The following is a 27705-nucleotide window of genomic DNA, read 5'->3' as shown; positions in this document are numbered from 1 at the left end:
TGTGTGTGTTCTACGTTTGGGTTGGTGGAGTGTAAGAGTTCTACTTAGGGAGTCTGTTCTCCTTAGGGAGTGTGTTCTCCTTTGGGAGTGTGTTCTCCTTAGGGAGTGATGTGCTCCAGAGGGAGAGAGTGTTCCACCATGGAGTGAGTTCCTGTCTTTCCCCTCATGGGGTGACAGTGTCCAGACAAGCCTAGGGGCCTCAAGCTCTTGGGATGCCTAGTCCTGTTCTGCCCAGGGAAGGGATGATGCCCCTGGGCTGGGAGCCATGCAGAGAGGGAACTATGCTGGAACAGTTATGCCAATAAACCTGTTGTGCTACTGTACTACTGTTACTCCTGAATCGTTACTCTATGCTATGGAGGTTCCTGTGGGGATGAACTCCTGTCTATGGCAGAAGCCCTACAGGTGGATGCGCTGCACCCACGAAGACAATCCTGTACCCCAAACTCCCTACCATCGCGGAGACTCAGCTTCCTGAGAACCAACAGGTGGGCACCACAGCATCACAATACCCTATATACCAGCAAATCTCCCTTAGGGGGGGATAGGGGTGTTACACGTGATAACACAAATGTCAGACCGTGAGGTAGGGTCTTGCCAAACTGATTTGGCAGTGATTTTATGGGAGCTAATGTACTATAAAAAGCCCCAGTGTCTCAGCAAATGAAATCAGAAGTTGCTGTCACCCATTCTGTATTTCAGAGGGGGGTGACAGTTCTGAATCTTACATTTTTTTGTTTTGTTGGTGTTTTACCTTTTCCACATTTTTATTGAAGAAATGGTTTACATGTACAACCCTCCAGTAATAGCTGATCCGTCAGTTCTCGTATAAAATCAAAAAGGATGTCCACAGAACCTCTCAATTAGCTAAGAACACTGTTCCTTTATTCATCCATGTATCTCACCCTGGTACAAAAAAAATAACATGAGCGACGTTTCGCAAGCTCTGAAGATGCAAAACTATTCAATTGTCACTCTATCCAGATGCGAGACGATGTGAAGAAACAAACCAACCTTATAGTACACGTGATCTACAGTATTGATAATGAAATGGCACACATCCATTTACACACATCTACACAAAGAGTGTTTCTTTTGGGCACACACAAAATTGATTTAAAAAAAAAATGTGCAATTTAAGTCAATTGTTGCACAGTCACACAAGGTAGAACCCATGGCCCAAAACAAGGAGCATGACCAGCACACACAACACGTTCAAACATAAATTGTAATGAAAAACAGAATACATTGCTCAACGAGTTCTCCTTTTTTCAATTAAATGTTGTTGTCGTCACTTTGTGTGAGTGTTGTCATGCCATATCCCATGTTTTAGTCTACATTACATACGATGGAGATACATATTGTACAGGTTAAATTTTCCTTAAGGCAGTTGGGAACTCTTTCCTCCACCTTCAGATACTGAGACACATTCTGCTTTTTTCAGCATCTAACACACCCCTCCCTCCCCTTCAGTGCTGATGGCAGGTCTCTTGCTTGGGGGTGATTAGATTTGCCTGGCAGAGGCAGAAAGGAGTGAAGGTTCTCCCTCCCCCGGCTCTGAGATGTCAACCCCTGGAGGGGAACACTTTGTAAGATTTGGGAATTCTAGACCAAAAAAATATATATTTTAATGAAAAATGACTGATTTGTGTGAGTGAGACTCCATTGAAGTCTATGGAGCAGTCTGTACTGAAATCCGCTAAATTTACGTCAAATCAGTGAGAGAATCAGTTGACGTCTGCTGGTGTCAAATTCTGCAGTCTCACTCCAAAATCAGGAGGTATGGCACGTGACATAATGTGGCCCTTTAAAGCTGCAGTTCAAGCAATATCCTACATGTGTTTTTTTTTTTAAATAAACCTGTTCTGTACTGGGAGAAAATACCTGTAGCATTTAAATAAAAACATTTTTGTGTATTCTTTTTTAACAAGCATTTTTGTTTCTATAGGAACCATTTACAAAGTCCCACCCCCTTCACTTGAGCCCTGCCCTCTCTCTAGCAGTGCACCCATTGTATCTAGTATCTGCCTGGTCACGTGATCTTCCACGCAGAACTTTGCATTCTGGGTAATGTAGTCCAGCAATAACTGAATTAAATAACCCTGAGAATAGCAATCGATTACATGAGAACGGATCGATCGTCAACTTAGCTAATCACGTGTCAGTGTGCAGATTGTATCGATGCACATATTGAATGAAAAAAATATATATATATATTTTTTTTTTAAACTGCAGCTTTAATGTTTGGCAAATAAAACAAAGTTTAGAGGCTTCAATGTTGCCCTTGTTTTACATGAACTGTTCACATGGCTGTATAACCTCCGTAAAAAATATGTTTTTCTGCTTTGCTAACCTGAAGATCCATCTATAGCGTTGAGATTTATTTGTGCTTTAAATGACATTACAATAGCCATTGTGGTGGAATTCTGGGTAAACTTCACTGCCAGTTTAAGAACAGTCCCAGCAGGGCCAGTGAAAACTTTGCCGTCCCAGATCTTATTTTTACCGAGCTGGAGTTCTGTCTTCGCAAGGCTAATTACAACCACCTTACAAGCTCCGGGAATCTTGACTCTAAAATCCACCCAGCTTTCTTCTGTCAGAAGGCCGGATCGCGGCTGTAGTAATATGCAACCTTGTCTCCATGCGCTGTACACCTTTGGAAAAGGGAGCCAGTGATTGTCAGAGAAGCATCGTATGACATAATCGCAGACATGAGAGAACTCCTTGTCATCGCGATCCCTTGCAAAGATACTTAATTTGTAGTGTCCCGACTCTGGGAGGAGGACGCTTATACTTATCTTGCGCTCCAGGTGTGTAATTAGGCTATATCTGTCCAGCGAGTACAGATTATTCTGCACTTTATCTGTGCCAAGAACAATAAAAACGTCTATGCCAGGCAGTGTATGAAAGGTAATATTGCACTTGCCCGTCTTTGTATTTATAATAGGGAAAAGGTGGCTTGGATTAGACAGACCATTTAGTTTCGAGTTGACTCCAGCTCCACAGTGAATGCTAAGGTCAGAAGGAAAAAGCTCATTATGGTTTACTGGGGATGAGCATTGAATAAGTAGATTAGCAGCATTCTTTAAATGTTCCCCTCCGAGGTCCTTGACGAACAATGAAAGTCTGTAGTATCCATGGAAAGGGAAGAGAACATGGCAACTCAGCTGTTTTTCTTCTATGTGAGAAGTGAAGCACTTCTTGCTGAAAGGCATGGTCAACTCCTTGTGTGCCAGTTCATACATAGCCAACAATGGCCTTGAAGTCTTGAAAGTTAGATTCAGACTACCACTTTCTGCTACAATGAGATCCCCTCCAAAGTTGTAGCCGCTGACCCCCAAATCTCCCCCCCTTTGATGCAGACCCCAAAAATGGAAAGGGTTTTCAGGTAGCTTGTCTGAGCATTTTGCTTTTAGACACTCAATCTGGTATGAACAAACCCACCTGTACAGATCTTCAGAGTCAGTGGGCCTTGCGAATATCTTCAGCTCAAAGAGACCCTGTGTTGGTGGAATGACTCTGAGGGTCATGCTGTTTTCATGCATAGTTAAGATCCCATGTGTTTTTTCTACAAAACTTCTGTCATTGTCACACATTTTATAGATCTTATAGCTAAATTCCATAGGATGTGAACAGCCCAATGACACTGTACAATCACCGTACTCTGTAGGGAAAAAGTGAAACTTTAATTAATACATCCACTAACGAATTAACAATAAAGATCTATTTTGCACATGGCATGCAGAGGTGTACCGCACACATATAAACAACACAATCTCTGCAGTATATAACAGTATATAGGCATACGTGGATCTGCGTGGATCTATGTAATCGTGACAGTGCCTATGCAAATCTGGGTACATGACTGTATATATTAGTGTATCTACTGTATCTTTAGATTATGTCTATTAGTGTCGTGTGTGTGTGTCAGTGTATATATGAATCAGTGTGTTAATGTATGTTTCCATCAGTGTGCTGGCATTCCTAGATGTGTGTGTTAATGAATGTGTGTTGTGTGGTTAAAGAGCATCCATGGTAGACCTTATTGTTTTGGGTCTAATATTAGCAGAGGACACAAATCACCCTGTTGCTGCAAATGGGTTAAAATGTATACTCCTAAAATATTTTGCCCTGTTTAACTCCCATGGTGTAGATGCCAGATGTGGGACACCTGAGGAACACATTTCTTACATTTAACACAACCCAAAGCAAACATTGGAGCAGCGCATAAAAACAGATTTTAATTCACACTGATGTGTAATCCCATCCGATCCCATCATCCCTTCAAGGCTCGTGTTATATCAATGAGTCATTCCATTGTAGCAGAAATGGATCCCTTGTAATAGAGATTCCTTATTGTATCAAAAAAAGAAGCAGAAGTTTATATTTCTCTACAAAACAAATATGTGATACTCCAACCCTTCACAAACAGCACAGAGGGGGTTAAATACAGACTCGAGCACAGTTTGACAAACCAGACAAACTTTACTTTTCTCAGATAATTTCACAAACTTTCCACAGTACAAAGGGATTGAATGAAACACAGCCCCTTCCTTAATGTATCTGTGTCTTAGGCTGCCTCGCTTGTTTTTGCTGTATTCAGCTGATCTGCTAGGATTAGTCTGTTTATATCTAGGGTAGGATGGCCAAGCAATTTAAAGAAAAATCCAATTATATAGTAGGCGGCTGAAGATAACATATTCTGTCACAAAAGCTTCCGGATGTTTTATACACTGTGTAGTTCTGTCTAAAGGAAACCCCATTTCAATATTTACTGCCATACAGTAGATAAATCCCTTTTAGATGTTTATATGTAACCTTGTTGGCCATAAGAAAAGTTATGAATCTGGAATAATAACGCACAAGCGAGGAGGCAGGAAGGATGGGCGCTGGTGTTAGTTACCCGTTTTCTGATACAGAGATGTCTTCTGAGGCACTAGAACAGGGGGTGACCCACTCCAATCCTCAAGGGCCACCAACAGGTCAGGTTTTCAGACTATCCCTGCGTCGGCACAGGTGGCGCAGCCAGTGTCTGAGTCCTTGACTGAGCCACTAGGGATATCCTGAAAACCAGACCTGTTGGTGGCCCTTCAGTACTGGAGTCGACCACCCCTGCACTAGAACAAAAAACAATAGTTTGGCCCCTATGGTGCCAAGCGAGTTACTTAAATACACTTTATTTTTATTAATGTTAGGAAACTGAGAAGAGTAATGGAAGGGTGGGAAAGATGATATGGATCATGGCTAGTTTATTATATTTATTGGGAAACTGTTCCTCCCACCCCCCCCATATTGAAAAGATCAGCTCCATACAGATGAATGGGATTACAATGGTCTCCAGCACAGGGAAATGGTTTCACACCATAATGAATAAAGGCCTAATAGTGAGCGAACCTTTCTATAGATACACAACTTACCGCAAACATTTACCCAAACAAAGCAGTAGCAAGGCTTGTATTATTATTTTTTTTAATGTATTTACCTGTCATGAGAAAGGAAACTTTTGGTGAAATGATGAAAAGACGAAGCCTGAAAAACTCGGAGGTCTTGAAAATGTTTTGCTCAAAATCTTCAAACGACACCGTCGGCTGGAGGAGCTGCCAACTGGGGTCATCGGGCCAATGAGTTTCAACGAAATCGTCGGGGTCGGTGAGGAAGTAGAAATCATCGTAGCTGCAAGAGTAGGATAGTGAACCCATGCAGAACAGACTGAAACCAAGACTAGCCAAAGGGACAAGAAAACTTTAATAATGTCTGAGGACCGAAGAAAGCGTGGTGTCATACGCATATCATCAGCCGCGCGCACTCCACACAGTGGCGCGCGTATGGGTGTGAGCCTTGGGCATCAATAAGAAATAAAAAAACTTTAATAAAGATACACAGACCAAACTACCAACATTAATGCCCAGGATGTAAGTGGATCCAAAGCCTAACGAACATTAAAACCATTACAAATGTAACACCAAAAGGAAGTGACAAATTAAAAAATAAATAAATAAATAATATATATATATATAATGAAAAAGAAAAGAAAAAATGTAAATATTCAGAACAATAATAAATAGAATGGATACCTCAAATATTGTAAAGGAAAGAAAATTGACAACATTAACTAAACATATCAATCTATGAATGTTAAAAATATATATAAAAAAAACATATTTTAGAAGATTAAACAAAACAATTAAGAAATCAATTCTAAGTAATTAATCCAAATGTATTTGATAGTATCCCTCCATTTACAATACTTGGGGCAAATGGGGCACTTTTTGTGATCCTGTACCCTCCCTCTGGTCTTCAAGTAACATCTGTCATTGCAAGTGTTTGGCTCTATACAAATTGCATACGTTATACTATATAATACTATATAATACTGCCTGAATTCCCTTATGTATTAAATCTGGAGACTTTCATATGGTGCCTGAGATGAGGTACGGTCTTCTGGTTACTACGTGACATGTCATTTGTGTCCATGTTTGTTTTCTATTATTATTATCTTTTATCTTATTATTTGTATCACCAGGTTATTCTCGTTGTGTTTTATATGTGCTCTCCGTATTAGTAATACCATTCAGATACTGATCTCTGGTCGCTTTGGAAATCTTTATGAGAAACGCTTGTAAAACTCCTAGCTTGATTTATTGACATATCCTTATCTACTGGATGTATAAATATCTTGAGGTTTTATAAGTTTAGTCATTGTGTTATAATATAAAACATCCTTATTATACGAATTTGGATAGTCAATTATATATTGATTCCCTTGATCAATTTTTGTACACACTAATTATTGTAAATGGAGGGATACTATCAAATATCAAATATAGTTGGATTAATTAGAATTTATTTCTTAATTGATTTGTTTAATCTTCTAAAATGTATGTGTGTTTGACTTCAATGTTGATGGTCGTCCGAGAACGGCTGGAACGGTCGTACAGACGTTATAGAATGACCCCCTGATATCAGCACGCCCATTGTTAACCGTTTTCTTTCCCTTTGTCCCTGTGTGTAATCTGCATAGTCTCCCTGTATATATCCCTCACCGTGTATGAAATTCCTCCCTCATGATCAGAGCAGCCGGCGGCTTACATGGGCCCCAGGACTACAGCTTCCATTTGGGCTCCCTGTGTCTGCGGCCTTGCAAGGCCCCCCCTCTTTCTCTTACACTCCCCCCACCCCCTCTCGCACACCTCCTCACTCTCTCACCTCCTCTATTTCTCTCCCCCATCTCACCCTCCCCCTCTCATCCACTCCCTACACCACGTATTTTTCCCCTGAATCTCCCCACCTTCTCTTTCTCCCCCTCTCCCACTTTTCCTATCCCTCCCTCTCTTCCTCCCCCTCTCTTACACCCCCACCTCTCCCCTTCCCTCTCTTACACTCCCATCTCTCTCACACCGCCACCTCCCCCTCCCACCCCCCACCTCCACCTCCCTTACACCCCCTCTCTCACTCCACCACCTCTCCCCTACCCTCTATTACACCCCCACCTCCACCCCTCCCTCTCTTACACTCCCATCTCTCTGCCTCCCTCTCTTACACCCCCACCTCTCCCCTCCCTTTTACACGCCCTCACCCACTCCCTCACTTATACCCCCTCTCTCCTTCCCACTTGATCACTTACTCCTCCTCTTTCACTCACTCCCCCCTCACTCTTCCCACCCTCTCACGCCCCAATGTATGCCCCTTCCCCTCTTACACCTCCATTCCCCCTCACTCTCTTTCACTCACTAACTCCCCCTCCTCTCTCACTCAATGCCCCTCCTCTCACTAAATATTACTCCCTCAATCCCCCGCCCTCTCAATTCCCACACTCCTCGCACTCAATCCCGACCTCTGGCAGGGCCCAACCTCCAGCGCTAGTTGTCCCAGCTCTCTCCCCCTCCCCCCCCCCCCGTCGGCGGCCCTGCTCATATGAAACAAAGAGAATGAGTAGGAAGAAAGCTCCTTGATCATTCACATTTAAAGTAAAACGAAAACGATGTGTTGAGCACATGGTCTTATTCTAAATAACATTCGAACCTTGGTATGAATATCCTCTTCTGAAGGTCCACAGTGCCAGCTCCCCAGCAGGCATCCAAGAGGTACCACTCATTGTCCAGCTCCACTGCATTCCACATGTGGTTGGATTTTGTTCTCTGACGACTTTGACCTTCATTGTATTCTGTGCCTCGACTGTAGCCAGCGACTTCACGGCATTTCAGTCCTACTTCCCTGTGAGAATATAACATCTTATCTGTTTGTACAGAACAATTGATTATTATTATTTTTTTTTAACCCATGGAGCTCCCTTGCACCCAATCACACGCGCTGTACAGTTCTGTTAATTACCCTGTTTCAACATGCTGTGAAGGTGCTTATCTCTACTGGGGAAGACTTTTCTCAAGCAGCTTCACAGAATAATGAATATAGGAAAATGTTTCTGCCCCACAATTATTTGAGGTAGTATGTGAGGGGTCTCCAAGGGGTTTTCTGCAAATTAATATGTAATGCCAGATCCCAGCCAGTATAATGGATTTCTGAGCCCATGCGGGCACTGCGCCCTTTGCAAGGTCCCAAACTGCAATTTGGCGTGGCTGGTATAGCTGTTAATTACAACAGGACCTTCCGAAGTTGCTCCTTACATTGCTTTCAATCCACAGCAGCAAAGCATTGTAGGGCGTGACTTTGGAAGCTCCCGCAGTAATTTGTACCCCATGAGCTCCAGTCAAACAGTTTTGCTAGCAATAGTCTGACGAGTAGACAATAAGATTCCTTAATTAAGGGTTCGTGAAACAAATATTTTCTAGCAGGGGGTGCACAATGTAAAAAAGGTTCGGAAACGCTGCTCTAGAGCTTTTGCCTGCTGTGTTACACGGCATATTAAAGCTGCAAGCACGTGTGTTATTTTTAATAAATCCGTTCTGTTCTATGAGAAAATACTTGTAGCATTTTTTTAAAATGTATTATAATGTAACAAGCATTTTTGTTTCTACAGCAACCATTTACAAAGTCACATCCGCTTCCTCTTCTGAAACAGGCTCTGGCACACCCCTTTTACCCTCTCTCTAGCAGTGCACCAATTGTATCTAATGACTGCCTGGTCACATGATCTGCGACACAGAACTTTGCATCTGTCTTCTGCTGCTCTGGCAGAGATGTAGTGAACCCCCGATCCGAATCTTCACCGATCGATCACAGGAGAACAGATCGATCGGCAACTTAGCTAATCATTTGTCAGTGTGTAGATTATGTTGATACTGTAAGGAATCCACTACTAGCTTTGACTGCAGCCTTGCAGACCTGTGCAGTTGCAGGCTTCCTCTGGCAATCTATGGCACAGGTGCTGCCTCTCATTGCAGCTTCTGCCCTGTGCTCTTTCATTGGAGGAATTCTCACACACCCTCCTCCTGTGATTGGATCTCCGCCCTTTATATTCTAGGCGTTGGCTCTGAACCAGCGCCGAGCATAACTATTCATATCTCTATGTTACTGACTCTGCCACAAACCACCCCAGGCCTCTCTCCTAGTGTTCTTACCTTCAAGTTCCTGAGTATCCAGAGGCCTGGTCCTGGACGTCTGTGCTGAAGCGTTGTTGCCAGCACTGGCCTGCTGCTATCTCCTTGCAGTGGCCTACCCTGGACGTCTGTGCTGAAGCGTTGATGCCAGCACTGGTACTGCTGCATTCCCTCCTAGCAGTGGCTACCCTTCCTTTCCTGCGGCCTGCTGCTATATCCTTGCAGTGGCCTGCCCTGGACGTCTGTGCTGAAGCGTTGATGCCAGCACTGGCCTGCTGCTATTCTCCTGCAGTGGCCTACTCGGGACGTCTGTGCTGAAGCGTGTTGCCAGCACCGGTACCTGCTGCATTCCCTCCTAGCAGTGGCTACCCTTCCTTTCCTGCGGCTTGCTGCGATCCTCTTGCAGTGACCTGCCTTGGACTTCTGCGCTGAAGCGTTGGTTCTTCCCGACGCTGCCCTGCGGTGAACTTCGTCCAGCCTGCTGTCTCCTCCTGCTGAGATCGGCATCATGGGCCGAGGCCGCTCCTCGCGCAGAAGCAACCCCCGCACTCAAGCTCCTAAGCTGAAGCGGGGATCTCCTGACTTCCTGTTGCCGAACTCCTGCTTCATTAACGACGATGCTGCCTTCTCCAATCCTGACCCTGCGATGTACGACTATGAACTGCGCACTCCGGATCAGTCTGCGTGGACTAAGGTCGGTGATTATATAACCCCACCTCAGCCCCGCGGTCCGGTCCCGGTTTGTGGTGAGCATCGGCGTAACAGTATGCTCGGCCCATTAAAACCGGACCGCGCCGTGGCGGGGGATGGTAAATGTTTAACTGTACCTATGTCCCAGGCTGCGGACCAGTCCCTGTTTGAAAAACAGTATCTGTTTGAAAGACTGCCTCCGCCTAATCTTGCCTGTATGTATGAAGGGTTAACCCCTGCAGAAAGACTAACTCGTAAAGAAATACTTACAAGGTCTCAGGAATGTAGAGAGGTGAAGAAGATGTTACAAGCCCAGTACTCCCAACTACTCCTTCTTATGTCTACTCCAGGTCTTGAACCTGCGGATTTTGGGGTACTGGCTCAGGCTATAGACAAAACCCTTACATTATTCCTGGAATTTGACAAAAACATAAGCGAGCGTGAACCTCTACTTGCTGCCCACGCACAGACTATTCACAAACCCTTTTCTGTCAGTCCTGTTGCTAAACCTGTGGGGGTACCTCTCTCTCCTAAGAATGGTCAAACCATTTCTCTGTCGCTGCCCGCTAAGGAAGAAGCTGCCACGCTCCCTAATCCCGAGTTAACCTCCCTAAGTTCTGTCCCTGAGGTTATTTCGGTCTTAACCCCTGCTAGTCAGGCTTATGCGTCCCCCACTGTAAATCCCTGCAGTCCCCAGGTCAGTGTGTCTTCCCTAGCACCAGAGAATGAATCCTGTTTGCCCTCTTTTCCTAAACCAAAAATTCTAAGCTCTGTTTCCAAGGTTTTTTCTGTATTAACCCCTGCTAGTCTGCTCTGTGAGGTCCCTACTACTAACCCTAGTATTCCGCAGTCTAATGATAGGTCCCTAGGGCAAGAGGCAGAACCCCCTATGACCCCACTCTCGGAGACTAGCTTCTATTTCTCTGATTCTCAGGTACAGAGTAATTTAACCCTTGGGGTTTTTCCTATGTTAACCCCTGCAGGTCAGCCCTGTGAATCTTCCTTGGTAGATCCCTTTAGTTCGTCAGTCAGGGACACCTCCTTAGCCTCAGAGGATCAACCCCTTTTGTCCTCTGACTCGGCTAAAATTCTCGGGGCTATGCCCCCTGAACTTTCGGCAAATATACTGGCTCCAGTAAAAAGTATTCTGGAGCCGTTTGTTTCTCTAAACCTGTTCGCAGAATCCCTACTCCTAGGTATTTCACTCACCCCGTCTGCCACTCAGAGAGCTGAGAGCCCTGCTTCTGAGCATAGACCCCTTTTCGTGGAATCTGTTGTCGTTTCTGATGTCCCAGACACTCTTTCCCAAATACCCACTTCAGAGGCCAGCACTGTCGTGGTTGCCCCACTTGCACTGTCTGAGTTCTCCTTTTCTCAAATCCTAGGGTTTAAAGCGAACAGTACATATTATGCTCCTTTCCAAGTGACCCCTACTGAGATCAGCGTATCTGCTGTTGCTCTCTCAGTACCATTAAAGTTAGGGCCCTTCTTTTTGAAGGATCAGGCTTTCAAGTTTGAGACTCCCTTTATCCCTGACTTTGTAAATCTGCAGTCCCTTCTCACTGTAGTTAAAAGTTCTCCAGCAGCCGCTGAGTTAAGCTTTGCCGCTGTCAAATCTTCTGTTATAGAAGCAACCTTGCCTAGCTTACTTCTGTCTGTCCTATCTGTGATGCCTATCATCTTTACTAAAATTTCTGTTTTGCAAGGTATTTCTCCTATTAAATCTGTGATACCTGCAATTCCTTTAATCAGTTCCAAAACCCCTGTCACTAAGTCTCCCATGGAGTCTGATGCCCTCACTAGGGATTCTCAGGGACCCAATTCTGTAACAAGCAAGATGTCCCTTGTGTCTGTTGGAGAGTTTACCCCAGTTTCTCTCACGGATCATGCCACAGCCTCCGGGATGATTAAAAATGACTTTAAGTCTGGGATGCCCATTCCTGTAATAATACTGTTTCACGCTGATTCGCCCACAGTATTCGGGGTATCCACTACTGACTGTATGTCTACTACCACGAACTCAGGGGTATCGCATTTGGAACGTTCCCTTTTTTCAGAAGATCCCGTCTTTAAAATGGACTTATTTTTCTCTGTGTCTTCCACAATACTTGGGGTACTTGCTATTGACTGTCCTGTCCCAAAACTAGGGTTACCTCTCAAAAAGGTGCCTGGAGCTACCGATGTTAAAGACCCTATGTTTAAAACAGTAACAATTTGCATTGCTTCTCCCACAGTATCATGTGAGACCTGGGTACCTGGGACCTCCATTCCGAAGCCAAGCTCTAGTTCTCTGTCTTCTTTCTCTGTGTTGGAGGCACCCAGCTTTAACCCCAAGACTTTTTTCCCTAAGGTTGATGCACCGCGTAACCGCCTGCCTTGTTTTTTGGATAAAATCTGTTTTCTCACCTTTCAAACAGACTCCTTACTCGCAGGTCTCTGTGCGGTGCCCAAAGTGCCTGTTCTGTATGGCAATTGGCCTCTCCCTAAGACGAAGACACCCTTACTGGACCTTGTCGCTTTACCTGAAGCGTCCGTTCATGTTCTCTATGGGTCCACTATGGGTATATTCGTTGTATTCCAGGGGGAGCATGGAGGGAAATAGAACAAAAAAGAGACAAAAACAATCTAAGTGTAGACAGTTATATCAAAGGTGCAAAATTAGATATCTTGTCTTGGCTCGTATGTTGTGACTACTTACAAGATGTAAGTTGTATACAAGCGATTTAGACACACAATGGTCTCTGCTAGGGATGTTGTTCTCCACTCTATGAAGCGGTCTCCAGTAATCAGCTCAGCAACCAAGTGTATGTGAAGAAAAATGATACCATAGTGCAGACCAATATAATGTTAAAACTAAACTTTATGATATTTAAAATTGAACACTTACAATAAAATTGATTATAATAAGCTTTGTTCACAATATTAGTGAGGAGAGAAGAGTGTATTAGCTTCCGGCTCACCCGCCTCTTCCGATGGAACTTGATGTAATCAGCCTCTCTCTGTGACCTGATGTCGCTGGCGGTGGACTGTATACCCAGGCTGTGTCCCCCCGTGGGTTGTTAGACTCCCCTTCTGCTGTAGCAGCTTGGAGCTGCCTCTCGGGTGGGCGATCCCGCCTCTCTCACTGCCGATACGTCACTTCCGCTTTGTTCCGTCACGTCACTTCCGGGCGCGGCTGATGGAATTTCTGAATGGCGATCACGCCTCTCTCCTCTCTCCTGACAGGACGGCTCCCACGGCTCCTGTCAGGAGAGAGGAGAGAGGCGTGATCGCCATTCAGAAATTCCATCAGCCGCGCCCGGAAGTGACGTGACGGAACAAAGCGGAAGTGACGTATCGGCAGTGAGAGAGGCGGGATCGCCCACCCGAGAGGCAGCTCCAAGCTGCAACAGCAGAAGGGGAGTCTAACAACCCACGGGGGGACACAGCCTGGGTATACAGTCCACCGCCAGCGACATCAGGTCACAGAGAGAGGCTGATTACATCAAGTTCCATCGGAAGAGGCGGGTGAGCCGGAAGCTAATACACTCTTCTCTCCTCACTAATATTGTGAACAAAGCTTATTATAATCAATTTTATTGTAAGTGTTCAATTTTAAATATCATAAAGTTTAGTTTTAACATTATATTGGTCTGCACTATGGTATCATTTTTCTTCACATACACTTGGTTGCTGAGCTGATTACTGGAGACCGCTTCATAGAGTGGAGAACAACATCCCTAGCAGAGACCATTGTGTGTCTAAATCGCTTGTATACAACTTACATCTTGTAAGTAGTCACAACATACGAGCCAAGACAAGATATCTAATTTTGCACCTTTGATATAACTGTCTACACTTAGATTGTTTTTGTCTCTTTTTTGTTCTATTTCCCTCCATGCTCCCCCTGGAATACAACGAATGTGACGATTTGCGGGACTACCGAAACCAGTCCCTACCAGCTGGGTTTGAGCAGGGGGTTTGAACATTTTAAATATTTACACCTGCACGTTATTTTGAGCACGTCTTTATTGTTATACAAATAATTGATTTTGTTTAAAATATTCACTATATAGTTTGTAGTGAAACACTTATAGAGATAGCGCCGTTTTTTCACCTTCACTCAACACGTATCCACTATGGGTATAGACATGCTTATTATGTCCTTCGCCAAGGCCACAAATTCGGATTTCATTCTCTCTAAAGATCACAAACCAAAGGAAGCGGATCCTTCTTCAACTGCCAGTACCATGAGTTGCATACACACTGCTACAGACTCTCGCAAATTGCTTGGGATAGCAACCTTGCTTGGTATCAAAAGTACCGCTGCAATAGTGTGTAGTGAACCCTCCCGCTCCATTCCCTTGCTAACCACCACCCGGAATTCCTTGGAAGCTAAAGACTTTCGCAACTTCCTCCGTGCTGATTTCACCAAAGACATTGCCTTCTCTGAAGGTCCCTCTGCCATTTTTGTCCGACAATCTGTGTCTTGTGTCCCGTACTCTTGGACTATTACTATGCACCGGACACCTGGCTACTGTCCTTCCGATGTTCCCATTCCGGAGCCCTCAGGTCCCATTGTCCATGTACCAAGAACTGCAGTACCACCGCTGTCTTTCATGGCACTCGCCAATGTACATCTGGATTGTGGACCTAATTCTCGCCGGAGACACTTCAGGAACAACTCAATGTCTCCCAGACCTATGAATGGTCCTGTTCACCCAGGCTTCTCACCCAGTGGTGGGGGTACTGTAAGGAATCCCAACAAACTATGGGCTTTCAACGCCACCTCTCGCCTAAGGAGGTTTAGGAACAATTCCATGTCCCCCAAATCTGTGATGGATCTTGTTCGTCCGGAGGCCTCACCTGAAGGGGGGGGTACTGTAAGGAATCCACTACTAGCTTTGACTGCAGCCTTGCAGACCTGTGCAGTTGCAAGCTTCCTCTGGCAATCTATGGCACAGGTGCTGCCTCTCATTGCAGCTTCTGCCCTGTGCTCTTTCATTGGAGGAATTCTCACACACCCTCCTCCTGTGATTGGATCTCCGCCCTTTATATTCTAGGCGTTGGCTCTGAACCAGCGCCGAGCATAACTATTCAAATCTCTATGTTACTGACTCTGCCACAAACCACCCCAGGCCTCTCTCCTAGTGTTCTTACTTTCAAGTTCCTGAGTATCCAGAGGCCTGGTCCTGGACGTCTGTGCTGAAGCGTTGTTGCCAGCACTGGCCTGCTGCTATCTCCTTGCAGTGGCCTACCCTGGACGTCTGTGCTGAAGCGTTGATGCCAGCACTGGTACTGCTGCATTCCCTCCTAGCAGTGGCTACCCTTCCTTTCCTGCGGCCTGCTGCTATATCCTTGCAGTGGCCTGCCCTGGACGTCTGTGCTGAAGCGTTGATGCCAGCACTGGCCTGCTGCTATTCTCCTGCAGTGGCCTACCCGGGACGTCTGTGCTGAAGCATGTTGCCAGCACCGGTACCTGCTGCATTCCCTCCTAGCAGTGGCTACCCTTCCTTTCCTGCGGCTTGCTGCGATCCTCTTGCAGTGACCTGCCTTGGACTTCTGCGCTGAAGCGTTGGTTCTTCCCGACGCTGCCCTGCGGTGAACTTCGTCCAGCCTGCTGTCTCCTCCTGCTGAGATCGGCGTCATGGGCCGAGGCTGCTCCTCGCGCAGAAGCCACCCCCGCACTCACGCTCCTAAGCTGAAGCGGGGATCTCCTGACTTCCTGTTGCCGAACTCCTGCTTCATTAACGACGATGCTGCCTTCTCCAATCCTGACCCTGCGATGTACGACTACGAACTGCGCACTCTGGATCAGTCTGCGTGGACTAAGGTCGGTGATTATATAACCCCACCTCAGCCCCGCGGTCCGGTCCCGGTTTGTGGCGAGCATCGGCGTAACAGATACAGATGTACCCAATGTTGTTGCATTTTCAATTATTAATATATACAGGGGATTGGATTCTGCATCAGCTGAATACTGAGGGTGCACTCAGGGATAATAGTATTTAGGAAACTATGAGAAAACAGAGTCCCTGTTTGGATATGCACACCATCTTATATATGTGTAGCCATGTGTAAGATTGGTGTACATATCTCTTTCTCGTGCTGGCAGTAAACCTGGTAAGTATGCAGGATTGCCAGCAACAATCAATGGAGGTTTGCCCTCAAACCCTGGTGAGGTGTCATATATCCCCAAAGGAAGTGACAACATGCAATGTGCCCACACTTAGTGGTACAGAGCAGGTTTGTTCTCTGGGGGGTGATATAAGACACAGCACTGCCTAAAGTTAGAAGTTCAGTTTCCTGTTGTTGTGCTGCCTCTGTTCAGTGAGAGGCACGTGAAGGTTTGCAACAGTGTTGCAGTGTCTCCTGCTAGCTGTGAGTCAGTGAGCATACGCAGCACATTGGGCAGAGTTAGAGGAGCTGACAGACAGAGCAGCTCAAGAGAGAGACAAAGCAGCTCAGCAGAGGAGATTACAGCAGCCAGAGAAGCTGGGGAATCTCTTTGAGAGTAAAGGTGGAAAGCAGCTCTATTAGGGAGAAGGGACCTTCCTAATGGAGTGCTGCACAGAGATGAGCGGCTGAGTTGCTATCTGTGAGGGGCAGCTGGCCCATACAATGCAAATAAAGATGTCTTGTTCGCATATACATCCACTGTGTGAGTGTGAAGTTACTCAGCAGTGGATGGCACCACCAAGAAGGAGTTCCTCGCCAGGACCATCTCCCTGCGGAAGCACAGATCCTGATGAGGCGGAGGTGCTGCACATGAAGTAAGTTGGACTCGCACCCACTACCTCAGCTACCTGTCCTGATGACATCCCCTAATACCATCAAGAGTCCTGTTACTTGCAGGTGCACCACCATACACGATCACGTAATGGGGACCGGTTAGACCACACGGGCCAATGTGAGATTGGGTGGGTCAGACAAGGGGGGTCCACCCATTACAATTGGAGGCGCTGCTGAGATACCTGTTAACAGGACAGGCTTTTGCTAGGCACACACTAGGAAACAGGGAGAGTGTCTGCTGTCACTTTGTGCTGCGTGGGACGGAGCCAGGGGTAGTCGGGGAGCTGCTGGAGCTGCAGGCCGCACAGACGCCTTGGGATCCGTTAGGGGTTAGTGGGTCTGGAGCAGGGGGCTATTGCTGTCCTAGTCGCCTTGAGGTAGCGCTAGTTGGGGACGCCTGAAGGGGTAAACTGGTAACTTAGGGCAGGAATTCTGGAAGGGTCCGCACTAGGCTAGCCAACAGTAGGTCGACGCCCAAAGTACTGCATGGAAGAGCCAGAGTACTCTAGTCTCCATTCCAGACCACTTACCAAGAGAGGAGCACAGACTGGAGGAAGGAGAAACAGTAGACACTGAGAAAGTGAGCCTAGCCTGAGGTAGTGCAAACACAAGTCAGATCTACATTAGGTACACAAGGTGGTGCACAAGGCATGTTTATTGTACTGATGTGGTAGCTGCCCCGCAGAGCGGAGCTCCATGTACAAAAACCCTGTATTCACAGATCGAGAAAGAACCGCAAGAATGGAGGATCTGCACAGCGCAGAAGGTCCATGACGGCGGACAGGCCGAGAAAGAACCGCAAGAATGGAGGATCTGCACAGCGCAGAAGGTCCAGGATGGCGGACGGAGGCCGAAGAAGAGATCGCACCTGTTCTGTGCGAGTATGAGGAACAAGCTACAGAAGAGACTTTTGTGAGCCTGTTGGAGACTGGCGTGACAGCCGCGGTTGCGCCGGGTTTGTCCTGTCTATGCTCTCGGGAAAGTAACCTCGAGGCTAGTGAGGACGATAGTGTTGCTGGATGGGAGGAACGAAATGGACTTTGTTATTATTCAATATACAAACAGCCAAACGCTACCTCAAATGTGATGAAGAAAGACAGTAATAACCAAAACGGCGGTTCCCACGTTCCCGGGACACCGCGTGGGCCAGCTGCAGAAAGTCTTGCAACTTTGCAGTTTGCTGATTGTTGGCCAGGATTGGCGCCAACGAGAAAACCCCACCCTGTTGGGGAGTTTGGCGCGAAAGCTGGAGCCGCGCCCTCAGGGACTATGACTCACTCCGCCCCTGTGCTGGGTCAGCCTACAAGTCTACGAGAACCTCCTCTAGAGTCCACCAGGGGGAGTGAGCACAGTGAACTGCCAGTAGCAACTTCTGTTCCCCCTAAGAAAGAAACAGAATGCAGCAAACCACAACCTCAGCTACCAGGGGCATGGCGGGCCAAAGGAGTGACTTACCCCTTTCTTTTGTGCCTGTGTATACATAAAGTGAGGAAGGGTGATATGACCTTTGCCTGTTATTCATTGCCTAAAGGATTCCGGGAAGTATCCAATGACGGAATCACCAGCTTGAGGTGTGAGGACTCTGATTGTGTATCTCTGGGAAAAGAACTTGTTTGGGGAGCTACTTTCTTTGCAAAAGGAGCAAACCAGCTTGTGTCTAGCCCTTATCTGCCTAAGCGTGAGGAGTTCCAAGCCCCGATGACAGAGACGGCTCCAGATCCTGTTCCAAAACCGAAACCCCAGATGATGGAACCATTCCTGAAGGAATCAATGAAGGGTAAGGTGACTGCCCAGGGAGAAGGGGAATCGCTACCACTGGTACCGTCGGAGCAGGACCGCTTCAGGCCGATGGCCACCAGCGAATGCGAAGCGCCCCGACGCTGTTCCCCTGCGGAGATGTCCCTACCCCCATCCTGTACTACTGAAGACAGTAGTCAACCAGCTGTGGTGATGTGCCAGCCGGCGGACCACACAAGTGAAGCTGAAGATAAAGAGACATTTATCCCATCGGCTGCGGACCCTGATGTAGGCCCGTGTGCCCTACAACGGCCAGTCCGGCCTACCACAGAGGAACCCATCGCAAGCCAGCGGAGTGGTGAGGAACCTCCTAACCCCCCACAGGCGCCGGTGGTGGGAATGGCGGAGAAAGGCCTAGCACAGGCCCGGACGGAGCAGAGAGCAGAACCATCACTTCCGGTGGCGGATGTCTTTCTGGAGGAAGAGGTTCCGGTTGGGAACCCAACGCAAGATGGCGGCGAGTCCAGCAAGATGGCCGTGTCCTCGCGGCCAAGCAGCTGTACCAGCTCGCCTGGGTCCAGGAAGAGCGGCAGGCCCTGCGGAAGCCTGGGAACACGGACACGGGTGAACCGGAGTGCCAGTCCGATGGTACCGGGCAAGGTAGCGAGAAATTGCGGGTCGTAGCCCCGCGTATGCCGACAGTGTTTCCCTATGTCCAACCCCCGGCCATAGTTAAAACCCCTGCCCCTGTCACTTTTTCCTATGGGTCCCAGTCTAGCCAAGGGTTGTCTGGGGAGTCCCGAGCCACTTCTGAAGAATGGACTGGGGAAAATCTGGACTGGGGTGACTGTTTTGCCTCCGATGAGGGATCGGGGAGAGAAATGTCTATGCAACGAATGTTATACTGCACTAATGATGACAATCATACTGTTAGTGTGGGGTGTGATCCTAAGAGCCTTGGGTCAAATTTTGGGTTCCCAGGGTTATTGGGAGTTTCATCTGGGAATTTGGGTAATGTTGCTCATATTGTGCCTATTGCCCGGGGAACCCCCTATGTGCCTCCAGTGTCGGCAAGAGTTGTCAGGGATCGCAAAAAGTGGTTACTTTATTTTCACCATCCATGGGAGGGAGAAAGTAAGTTCGAAATGGTTACCCCTGATGAAGATAGGGAATATGGCATTGATGAAGAGGAAGGATCAGGGAAAGAAAATTGGGATCCTGGCGGGTTAGATGAGAAGTGGTGTAGTCAAGAGGGGATAGTCTACATCTCCAGGAGATGCCTTGGGGAAATGTATGGGCATGATCTTCTCAGTCCACTAGCATCCAAGCCAGAGTTGTGGGCTGATTGTGGGTGTCTAGTATGTCCCCTAGAGTGTTACAGCATTGCTGCTCTAAACCCAGTGGACCATGCTGTGCGCAAGCCACCTTGAGAGGGTATGGTAGTACCAGAATGGATACTCCAGCATGGGGTAATCCTAGTTCTTACACATCTACGTTAGGATGTATCTGTTATTGTGTTATGAAAAGATATGTACTGTAATAATGTGTTGTTATGTTTTGCAGTGCTACCTGAAGGAAGGTTCCGCAAATTTAGATCCCAGCCGGGTCGTTGGGGTTCCACCAGGGGGAGAATGTAGCCATGTATAAGATTGGTGTACATATCTCTTTCTCATGCTGGCAGTAAACCTGGTAAGTATGCAGGATTGCCAGCAACAATCAATGGAGGTTTGCCCTCAAACCCTGGTGAGGTGTCATATATCCCCAAAGGAAGTGACAACATGCAATGTGCCCACACTTAGTGGTACAGAGCAGGTTTGTTCTCTGGGGGGTGATATAAGACACAGCACTGCCTAAAGTTAGAAGTTCAGTTTCCTGTTGTTGTGCTGCCTCTGTTCAGTGAGAGGCACGTGAAGGTTTGCAACAGTGTTGCAGTGTCTCCTGCTAGCTGTGAGTCAGTGAGCATACGCAGCACATTGGGCAGAGTTAGAGGAGCTGACAGACAGAGCAGCTCAAGAGAGAGACAAAGCAGCTCAGCAGAGGAGATTACAGCAGCCAGAGAAGCTGGGGAATCTCTTTGAGAGTAAAGGTGGAAAGCAGCTCTATTAGGGAGAAGGGACCTTCCTAATGGAGTGCTGCACAGAGATGAGCGGCTGAGTTGCTATCTGTGAGGGGCAGCTGGCCCATACAATGCAAATAAAGATGTCTTGTTCGCATATACATCCACTGTGTGAGTGTGAAGTTACTCAGCAGTGGATGGCACCACCAAGAAGGAGTTCCTCCCCAGGACCATCTCCCTGCGGAAGCACAGATCCTGATGAGGTGGAGGCGCTGCACATGAAGTAAGTTGGACTCGCACCCACTACCTCAGCTACCTGTCCTGATGACATCCCCTAATACCATCAAGCGGGAGACTCAGGAGTCCTGTTACTTGCAGGTGCACCACCATACACGATCACGTAATGGGGACCGGTTAGACCACACGGGCCAATGTGAGATTGGGTGGGTCAGACAAGGGGGGTCCACCCGTTACATATGTGTAAATTATACATACTGGAAAGATATATAGTTAGGGATTAGCATATATATTTAATATCCCTTTTGAGCCCTGTTGCAGCTTTGTTACAATCTGTGACACTCCTTCCACTATGCCTGTTCAATAGCTTCCACTATAGCTATATGATACACACAGGTAAATTATACATACTGGAAAGATATATAGTTAGGGATTAGCATATATATTTAATATCCCTTTTGAGCCCTGTTGCAGCTTTGTTACAATCTGTGACACTCCTTCCACTATGCCTGTTCAATAGCTTCCACTATAGCTATATGATACACACAGATAGGCACAGGAGGAATGATCTAAGACTAATCTGATCAGGTTGTGTCACAATAGATCTATACAGATGTCACATAGGAGGTAATTCAGTTATCTAGGCAGAAAACATTGTATATAAACACACACACAAACAGGATTTATTCAGGTTTATTTAGTTTAGATTATTTAGCACTAATTCTCTCATTATTGTGAGAGTCTTGGGTTCAATATTTCACACTACATAGTGTACTCTTAGCACTTCTTTTGAAGCACCAGCACATATGCCTGGATACAGTAATTATCATATGCAGACATCTGCCATGGCTGTACGCATCTGTTAGGTTAGGTTCACAGTTTCGTATTAGCAGGGACAATATTATTATACATTGACCTGCAGTTCTACAACAAGCACTGTTGCGAGTTTTAGTTTTAATCTACTTTTTTGTTTTCCCTTTGTTCAATAATAAATAAATAATTATTTCAAATCAGTGGAGGTGGTACACACCACCTCTTTCCAGTATGTATAATTTACACATATAAGGTGGTGTGCATATCCAAACAGGGACTCTGTTTTCTCATAGCTTCCTGCATTTTCAATTATGCCAAGCGACATCACTCCGCACGCACCAATGGGATTGTTCAATGGCGTCATGTCAAATCTTGTGTTAAATGATGCACCAGTTTTGAGCGTTGCTCATGGGTGGAATAATATTGGCTACGTCTTCATGTTAGCTTTTTATCTGATACCTTACAAGAATTACCACTAAGATGTGAAGGTCTCCGTGACAAGGATTTCCTTTACTGTGGTCCGATTTTGTGATTGTTGCACTTATTGAATGATAATTCCCTGTATTGTATGGTCTCTTTTGTAATGCGCTGGCAACATTGTTGGTGCTATATCAATAAAAACATCCATAGGGTACATCCATACATATAAAAGTAAGTACCTGAACATTTCTTTACATAGGCTGGCATACCCAGAACACACACCTCTTCTATTCCCCAGGACATCTTCTGGTTTAAATATTTTATGGGATAATCCAAGGAATCCATCAATATCATAACCTAAAACAAGAAAAGATTTAGCAAGGAAGCATAATACATGTGGTGATAGAGAACCAAAATACATGTATGCAAAACCTGTATGCTCTTATTCTGTAAACGTGTTCTATCTGAACAAGCTCCTCACCCCCTACCACACGCAGCACTTATCATCTGAGATCTGACTCCAAAAAACTGTTCATGGTCCCAAGGTTCAGCAGAGTATCCATACGCTCATCCTTCTCTTACCGTGCACCCCAAAACTGGAACAACCTACTGGAGACTCTCACAGCCGCCACCAGTCTAAGTTCTTTCAAATCTAAGGCTGTCTCACATTTTAATCTGGTCTGTAACTGTTACATACGCCTATAATATATATTATCTTTAACTGTGCATGCAATGTCTTGTATATAATGTATACCCTGTTCACCTATGTAACTATGTATTTGTAACCGTTTATTATTTTTCATCTTAACACTCTGCCCAGGACATACTTGAAAACGAGAGGTATTACTTCCTGGTAAAACATTTTATAAATCAAATAAATATCCCGCAGGAAGCCCCATCGATTTCAGCGCTATCGTAGTTTATAGAATAGGCGCATTTGTTGAATGGTTCTGCAATTCTTTGTTCTCCAACTCATAAAAAAAACGGGCACAATAAATACAGGACGTCACTGTATTCTATTACCTCAAAACAAGATAATATCTGGTAGCTACAGTATAAATTAAAAGAATAAAGTGTAACTTGCGTCAGAACATATCAAGAGGAAGTATTATACACGCACATTAGAATTCTTTGTGCAGTATGTTGTGAGGCCTTTTAGGGGATGAGATTATAGTGTCGTGAGCTTTCGAGATTTTGAAAAATTAAAATCGACATTTTCGAAGATTTATAAAGTGTCCTGAAAGACATCTCAATTCTAGCGCTTTGTTCATATGACTGCATGATCTTATAATAGTACTGCTATCTAAATAATAGTACATAAATTACTGAATTATTGCTGGGTTTAAGACTTTCCTGCATGTTTCTTAGAATTTTGGCTAGAAGGGACATTTTCCTTTCAGAAATCATTATCTAAAATGGGCTACTATAACCTTCTTTGCATGGTGGGGGTTAAGAATATATTTAGAAAAGACCAATATAAATGAATAGATTCAGCTTAGAAAATAAATACAGAAACCGTCAGGAAAATACTGTCCAAGTTTCATGCATTTTCAGTCAACAATGTATTGACAATGTATTTAGTCAGCATCCAGCATCCAGTCCGTTGCACTTATGTTTAAAGTAATTAATCTTGTGTTATGTGGGTCTGCATATGTCGATAGAATGTGCTTCCAAAGCTTTCCTTGTTGGGCTGTGCCCAATGAATGGTACGTACTGTACGGTATACTTACTGATGTTATGACAAAGCCATATCCAGATCGCTCGTATCTTTTCAAGGTCATTTTGGGACGTTTCAGTGATTGCACGTACGATTTCTTGTATTGTACAGTTTTCTAATTTCAGCTAAGAAATACAACAAGATGTGAACAAAGTAATAGTCATGTATATAAATCAATTATGTTACCTTTTCTCTTTGTTGTAAATATATATATACAGTTGTGTGAAAAAGAAAGTGCACCCTCTTTGAATTCTATGGTTTTACATATCAGGACATAATAACAATCATTTGTTCCTTAGTAGGTCTAAAAATTAGGTAAATACAACCTCAGATGAACAACAACACATGACATATTACACCGTGCCATGATTTATTTAACAAAAGTAAAGCCAAAATGGAGAAGCCATGTGTGAAAAACTAAGTATACCTTATGATTCAATAGCTTATAGAACCACCTTTAGCAGCAATAACTTGAAGTAATCGTTTTCTGTATGACTTTATCAGTCTCTCACATCGTTGTGGAGGAATTTTGGCCCACTCTTCTTTACAACGTTGCTTCAGTTCATTGAGGTTTGCGGGCATTTGTTTATGCACAGCTCTCTTAAGGTCCAGCCACAGCATTTCAATCGGGTTGAGGTCTGGACTTTGACTGGGCTATTGCAACACCTTGATTCTTTTCTTTTTCAGCCATTCTGTTGTAGATTTGCTGGTGTGCTTGGGATCATTGTCCTGTTGCATGACCCAATTTCGGCCAAGTTTTAGCTGTTGGACAGATGGCCTCACATTTGACTCTAGAATACTTTGGTATACAGAGGAGTTCATGGTCGACTCAATGACTGCAAGGTTCCCAGGTCCTGTGGCTGCAAAACAAGCCCAAATCATCACCCCTCCATCACCGTGCTTGACAGTTGGTATGAGGTGTTTGTGCTGATATGCTGTGTTTGATTTTCGCCAAACGTGGCGCTGTGCATTATGGGCAAACATCTCCACTTTGGTCTCGTATGTCCAAAGAACATTGTTCCAGAAGTCTTGTGGTTTGTCCAGATGCAACTTTGCAAACCTAAGCCGTGCTGCCATGTTCTTTTTAGAGAGAAGAGGCTTTCTCATGTCAACCCTTCCAAACAAACCATATTGTTCAGTCTTTTTCTAAGTTTACTGTCATGAACTTTAACATTTAACATGCTAACTGAGGCCTGAAGAGTCTGATATGTAACTCTTGTTTTTTTTTGCAATTTCTCTGAGCATTGCACGGTCTGACCTTGGGGTGAATTTGCTGGGAGGTCCACTCCTGGGAAGATTGGCAACTGTCTTGAATGTTTTCCACTTTTGAATAATCTTTCTCACTGTAGAATGATGGGCTTTAAATTGTTTGGAAATGGCCTTATAACCCTTCCCAAATTGATGGGCAGCAACAATTGCTTCTCTAAGATCATTGCTGATGTCTTTCCTCCTTGTGTTAACACACACCTGATTGCTCCAGACCAGCAAACTGCTAAAACTTCGGCTTTTATAGAGGTGGCCACACTTGCTGATAATCAATTAATCAAGGGCATTTGATTAGCAGCACCTGTCTGCTACTTAGCATCTTAATTCCTATGGAAGCAGTAAGGGTGTACTTAGTTTTTCACAAATAGCTTCTCTATTTTGGCCTTATTTTTGTTAAATAAATCATGACACGGTGTAATATGTCATGTGCTGTTGTTCATCTGAGGTTGTAGTTACCTAATTTTTAGACCTGCTAAAGAACAGATGATTCTTATTATGTCCTGATATGTAAAACCATAGAATTCAAAGAGGGTGTACTTTCTTTTTCACATGACTGTATATGTGTAGAACTGAGCATTTGTACAATGCTATGTACCTACCTGTTTACTGGAACTAAGCACATGCTCATCTATGTGAGTGAAAGTGGTTGAGGAAAAAATCTCTCCTCTCTTCTTCCTCCTAACGGGTTTAGTCTCAACAGAGTCCTCACTCAAATCCTTTCTTCGGCAGTTATCTCCAGATGCATGCTGTGACTGTATCATTTTCGATACAATGCTCTTAGACCCCTCACTTGGCTGCGAGCTGGGACTGGAAGGTTTTTCATTAGAGATAGTGCTGCTTTGAACCCGGCTTGACCAAAACTGGAAAATATCCTTCTTGCTTCCAGCAACAGCGTTGGCAACTACGTTTTCATTTCTTTTTTCCCGGTGACCCAATACTTTGTTTTCTTGCCTCTGTTCCTCCGCTCCTTGGGGTCGTGCGCTCGAGGAGATGGGAAGAGTGGAGGGTTTACCCTTACGCACCGCGGTTCCATTTCTATGATGGGAATCGGATATTTTAGTTTTGGGATTGGAGGACGAGTTAATAGCAAGATTGGACTGAATTTGTCTTTCACTGTAGGGTTTGGAATGAGATTGCCCTCTTATGCTCTTGGTGTTGTTGCTGTTATTCTCATTTCTGAGCAAGAAAATATTGAGCAAAACAGATTTTTCTGGTTGAATGTTGTCAACATTAGTCACAAGGCTGTTGCCGCATCCCATTTTCATTTGTACAAAGGAAACACGCACAAGCTGAATCCGAAGATAAAGAGAAAATGGTTCAAATGAGTTCTAACCATGCGAATCGTATATCTTCGTTTAGTACCTTGCCCAAAATGTCAGTACCCAACAGTACTTTAAATGAACGATGGGCATGTTTATTGTACTAGTTCTCATAGGGTTAGGGTTGATGGCATTATCATTATACCACGTAGAATACAGCCCTTCACTTATTATAAAATAACTCTTTTTACAGTTCAATATAAAACATTTTTTTTCATGCTTAACTCAAAGGTGCAACAACATTTAGCAGCAATTATTGACGTTCCACTAGAGAAAAAGCCATTAGACACATTTTTCTCCAACGTGATGTCCTTGTTATGCAGTTTTAATGGGCACTCTGAGTTGGCTTCCTGTTATATAAGACCAGGCTTGTGTTCTAGGGGATGGAAGGATGCACGGAGAAGGAAAGAGTGAGCAAAGTGAGGTATGGAAAGTGAGCGGATCATGTAGATAAAAGAGCTAGGAGAGACATGTCAGAAAACGGGGCGAGTTACACTTAGAGAAGGGGATCCAGTTGGTAGAGATAGAGGCACAAGGGTGCAGAGGAAAAGAAGGGGTGAAGGCTCAGGGAGAGTAGTAATGAATGGTAGATGATACCCACGCACTCCATGTTTGATGGTCATTAATATACTCACATAAGCTGTTTTTAATCACAAGTGGCTGGTGTAGAAATCACAGAGCTAAAATATCCAACCATTTATTTATATACATTACCTTAACAACATAGGGGCTTGTCGGGATTGGGGTTGACCAGACTACTTAGGATTCCAGAACCCAGAGGTTAATAAATGTATGTTTGTTTGGCCAGAGCCAACAGTGAGCAACTGAGGAATCCGGCCGCTCCTCCTCCTCTTACCGCACACCTCACAACTGGAACAATCTACCGGAGACTCTCAAAACCAGTATAAGTAATTTAAGGACTTGATCTGTCCCTCATTATAACCTGCGCTGTAACTGTTACATACAGTACACCCATAATCATATTATCTCTAACTGTCCATGAAATGTCTGTAAATTGAGTATATAGCCGCTATTCCTTTACTGTAACCATGTATTGTCATCATGTGCCCAGGACATACTGTACCTGAAAACAAGAGGTAACTCACTATGCATTACATCCTAGTAAACCATTTTATAAATAAATCAATAAATAAACGGAACTTTGTTTGGGATTTATTGTGT

At 45.0% G+C, this 27705-nt stretch overlaps 1 protein-coding gene across 1 annotated transcript; it reads right to left on the bottom strand.

Moving 5' to 3' along the window:
* Positions 1-1015: 1015 nt before the first annotated feature.
* LOC142472231 (kyphoscoliosis peptidase-like) lies at positions 1016-26487 on the bottom strand. The gene is made up of 6 exons (XM_075579136.1): positions 25804-26487; positions 23952-24063; positions 22461-22578; positions 8023-8214; positions 5483-5673; positions 1016-3664 (listed from the first exon to the last, which is right to left on the bottom strand). The coding sequence occupies exons 1-6, from the start codon at positions 26467-26469 to the stop codon at positions 2349-2351; spliced, it is 2595 nt and encodes an 864-aa protein (XP_075435251.1). The 5' UTR covers positions 26470-26487; the 3' UTR covers positions 1016-2348.
* Positions 26488-27705: the final 1218 nt, after the last annotated feature.

The sequence above is a fragment of the Ascaphus truei genome, chromosome 1, assembly GCF_040206685.1.
Source record: "Ascaphus truei isolate aAscTru1 chromosome 1, aAscTru1.hap1, whole genome shotgun sequence".
Classification (NCBI taxonomy): domain Eukaryota; kingdom Metazoa; phylum Chordata; class Amphibia; order Anura; family Ascaphidae; genus Ascaphus; species Ascaphus truei.
The sequence above is the reverse complement of the archived record's forward strand: the minus strand, read 5'-3'. Positions and strand labels throughout refer to the sequence as shown.

Bases quoted from the DNA above. Each gene is read 5' to 3' on its own strand.
- LOC142472231 (XM_075579136.1), bottom strand. From the start codon at position 26,469: ATGAAAATGGGATGCGGCAACAGCCTTGTGACTAATGTTGACAACATT. The intron at 24,064-25,803 runs GTAGGTACATAG...TGTATTTCTTAG, and splicing joins TGCTTAGTTCCAGTAAACAG to CTGAAATTAGAAAACTGTAC. The intron at 5,674-8,022 runs GTTCGAATGTTA...CTACTCTTGCAG, and splicing joins AAGAGGATATTCATACCAAG to CTACGATGATTTCTACTTCC.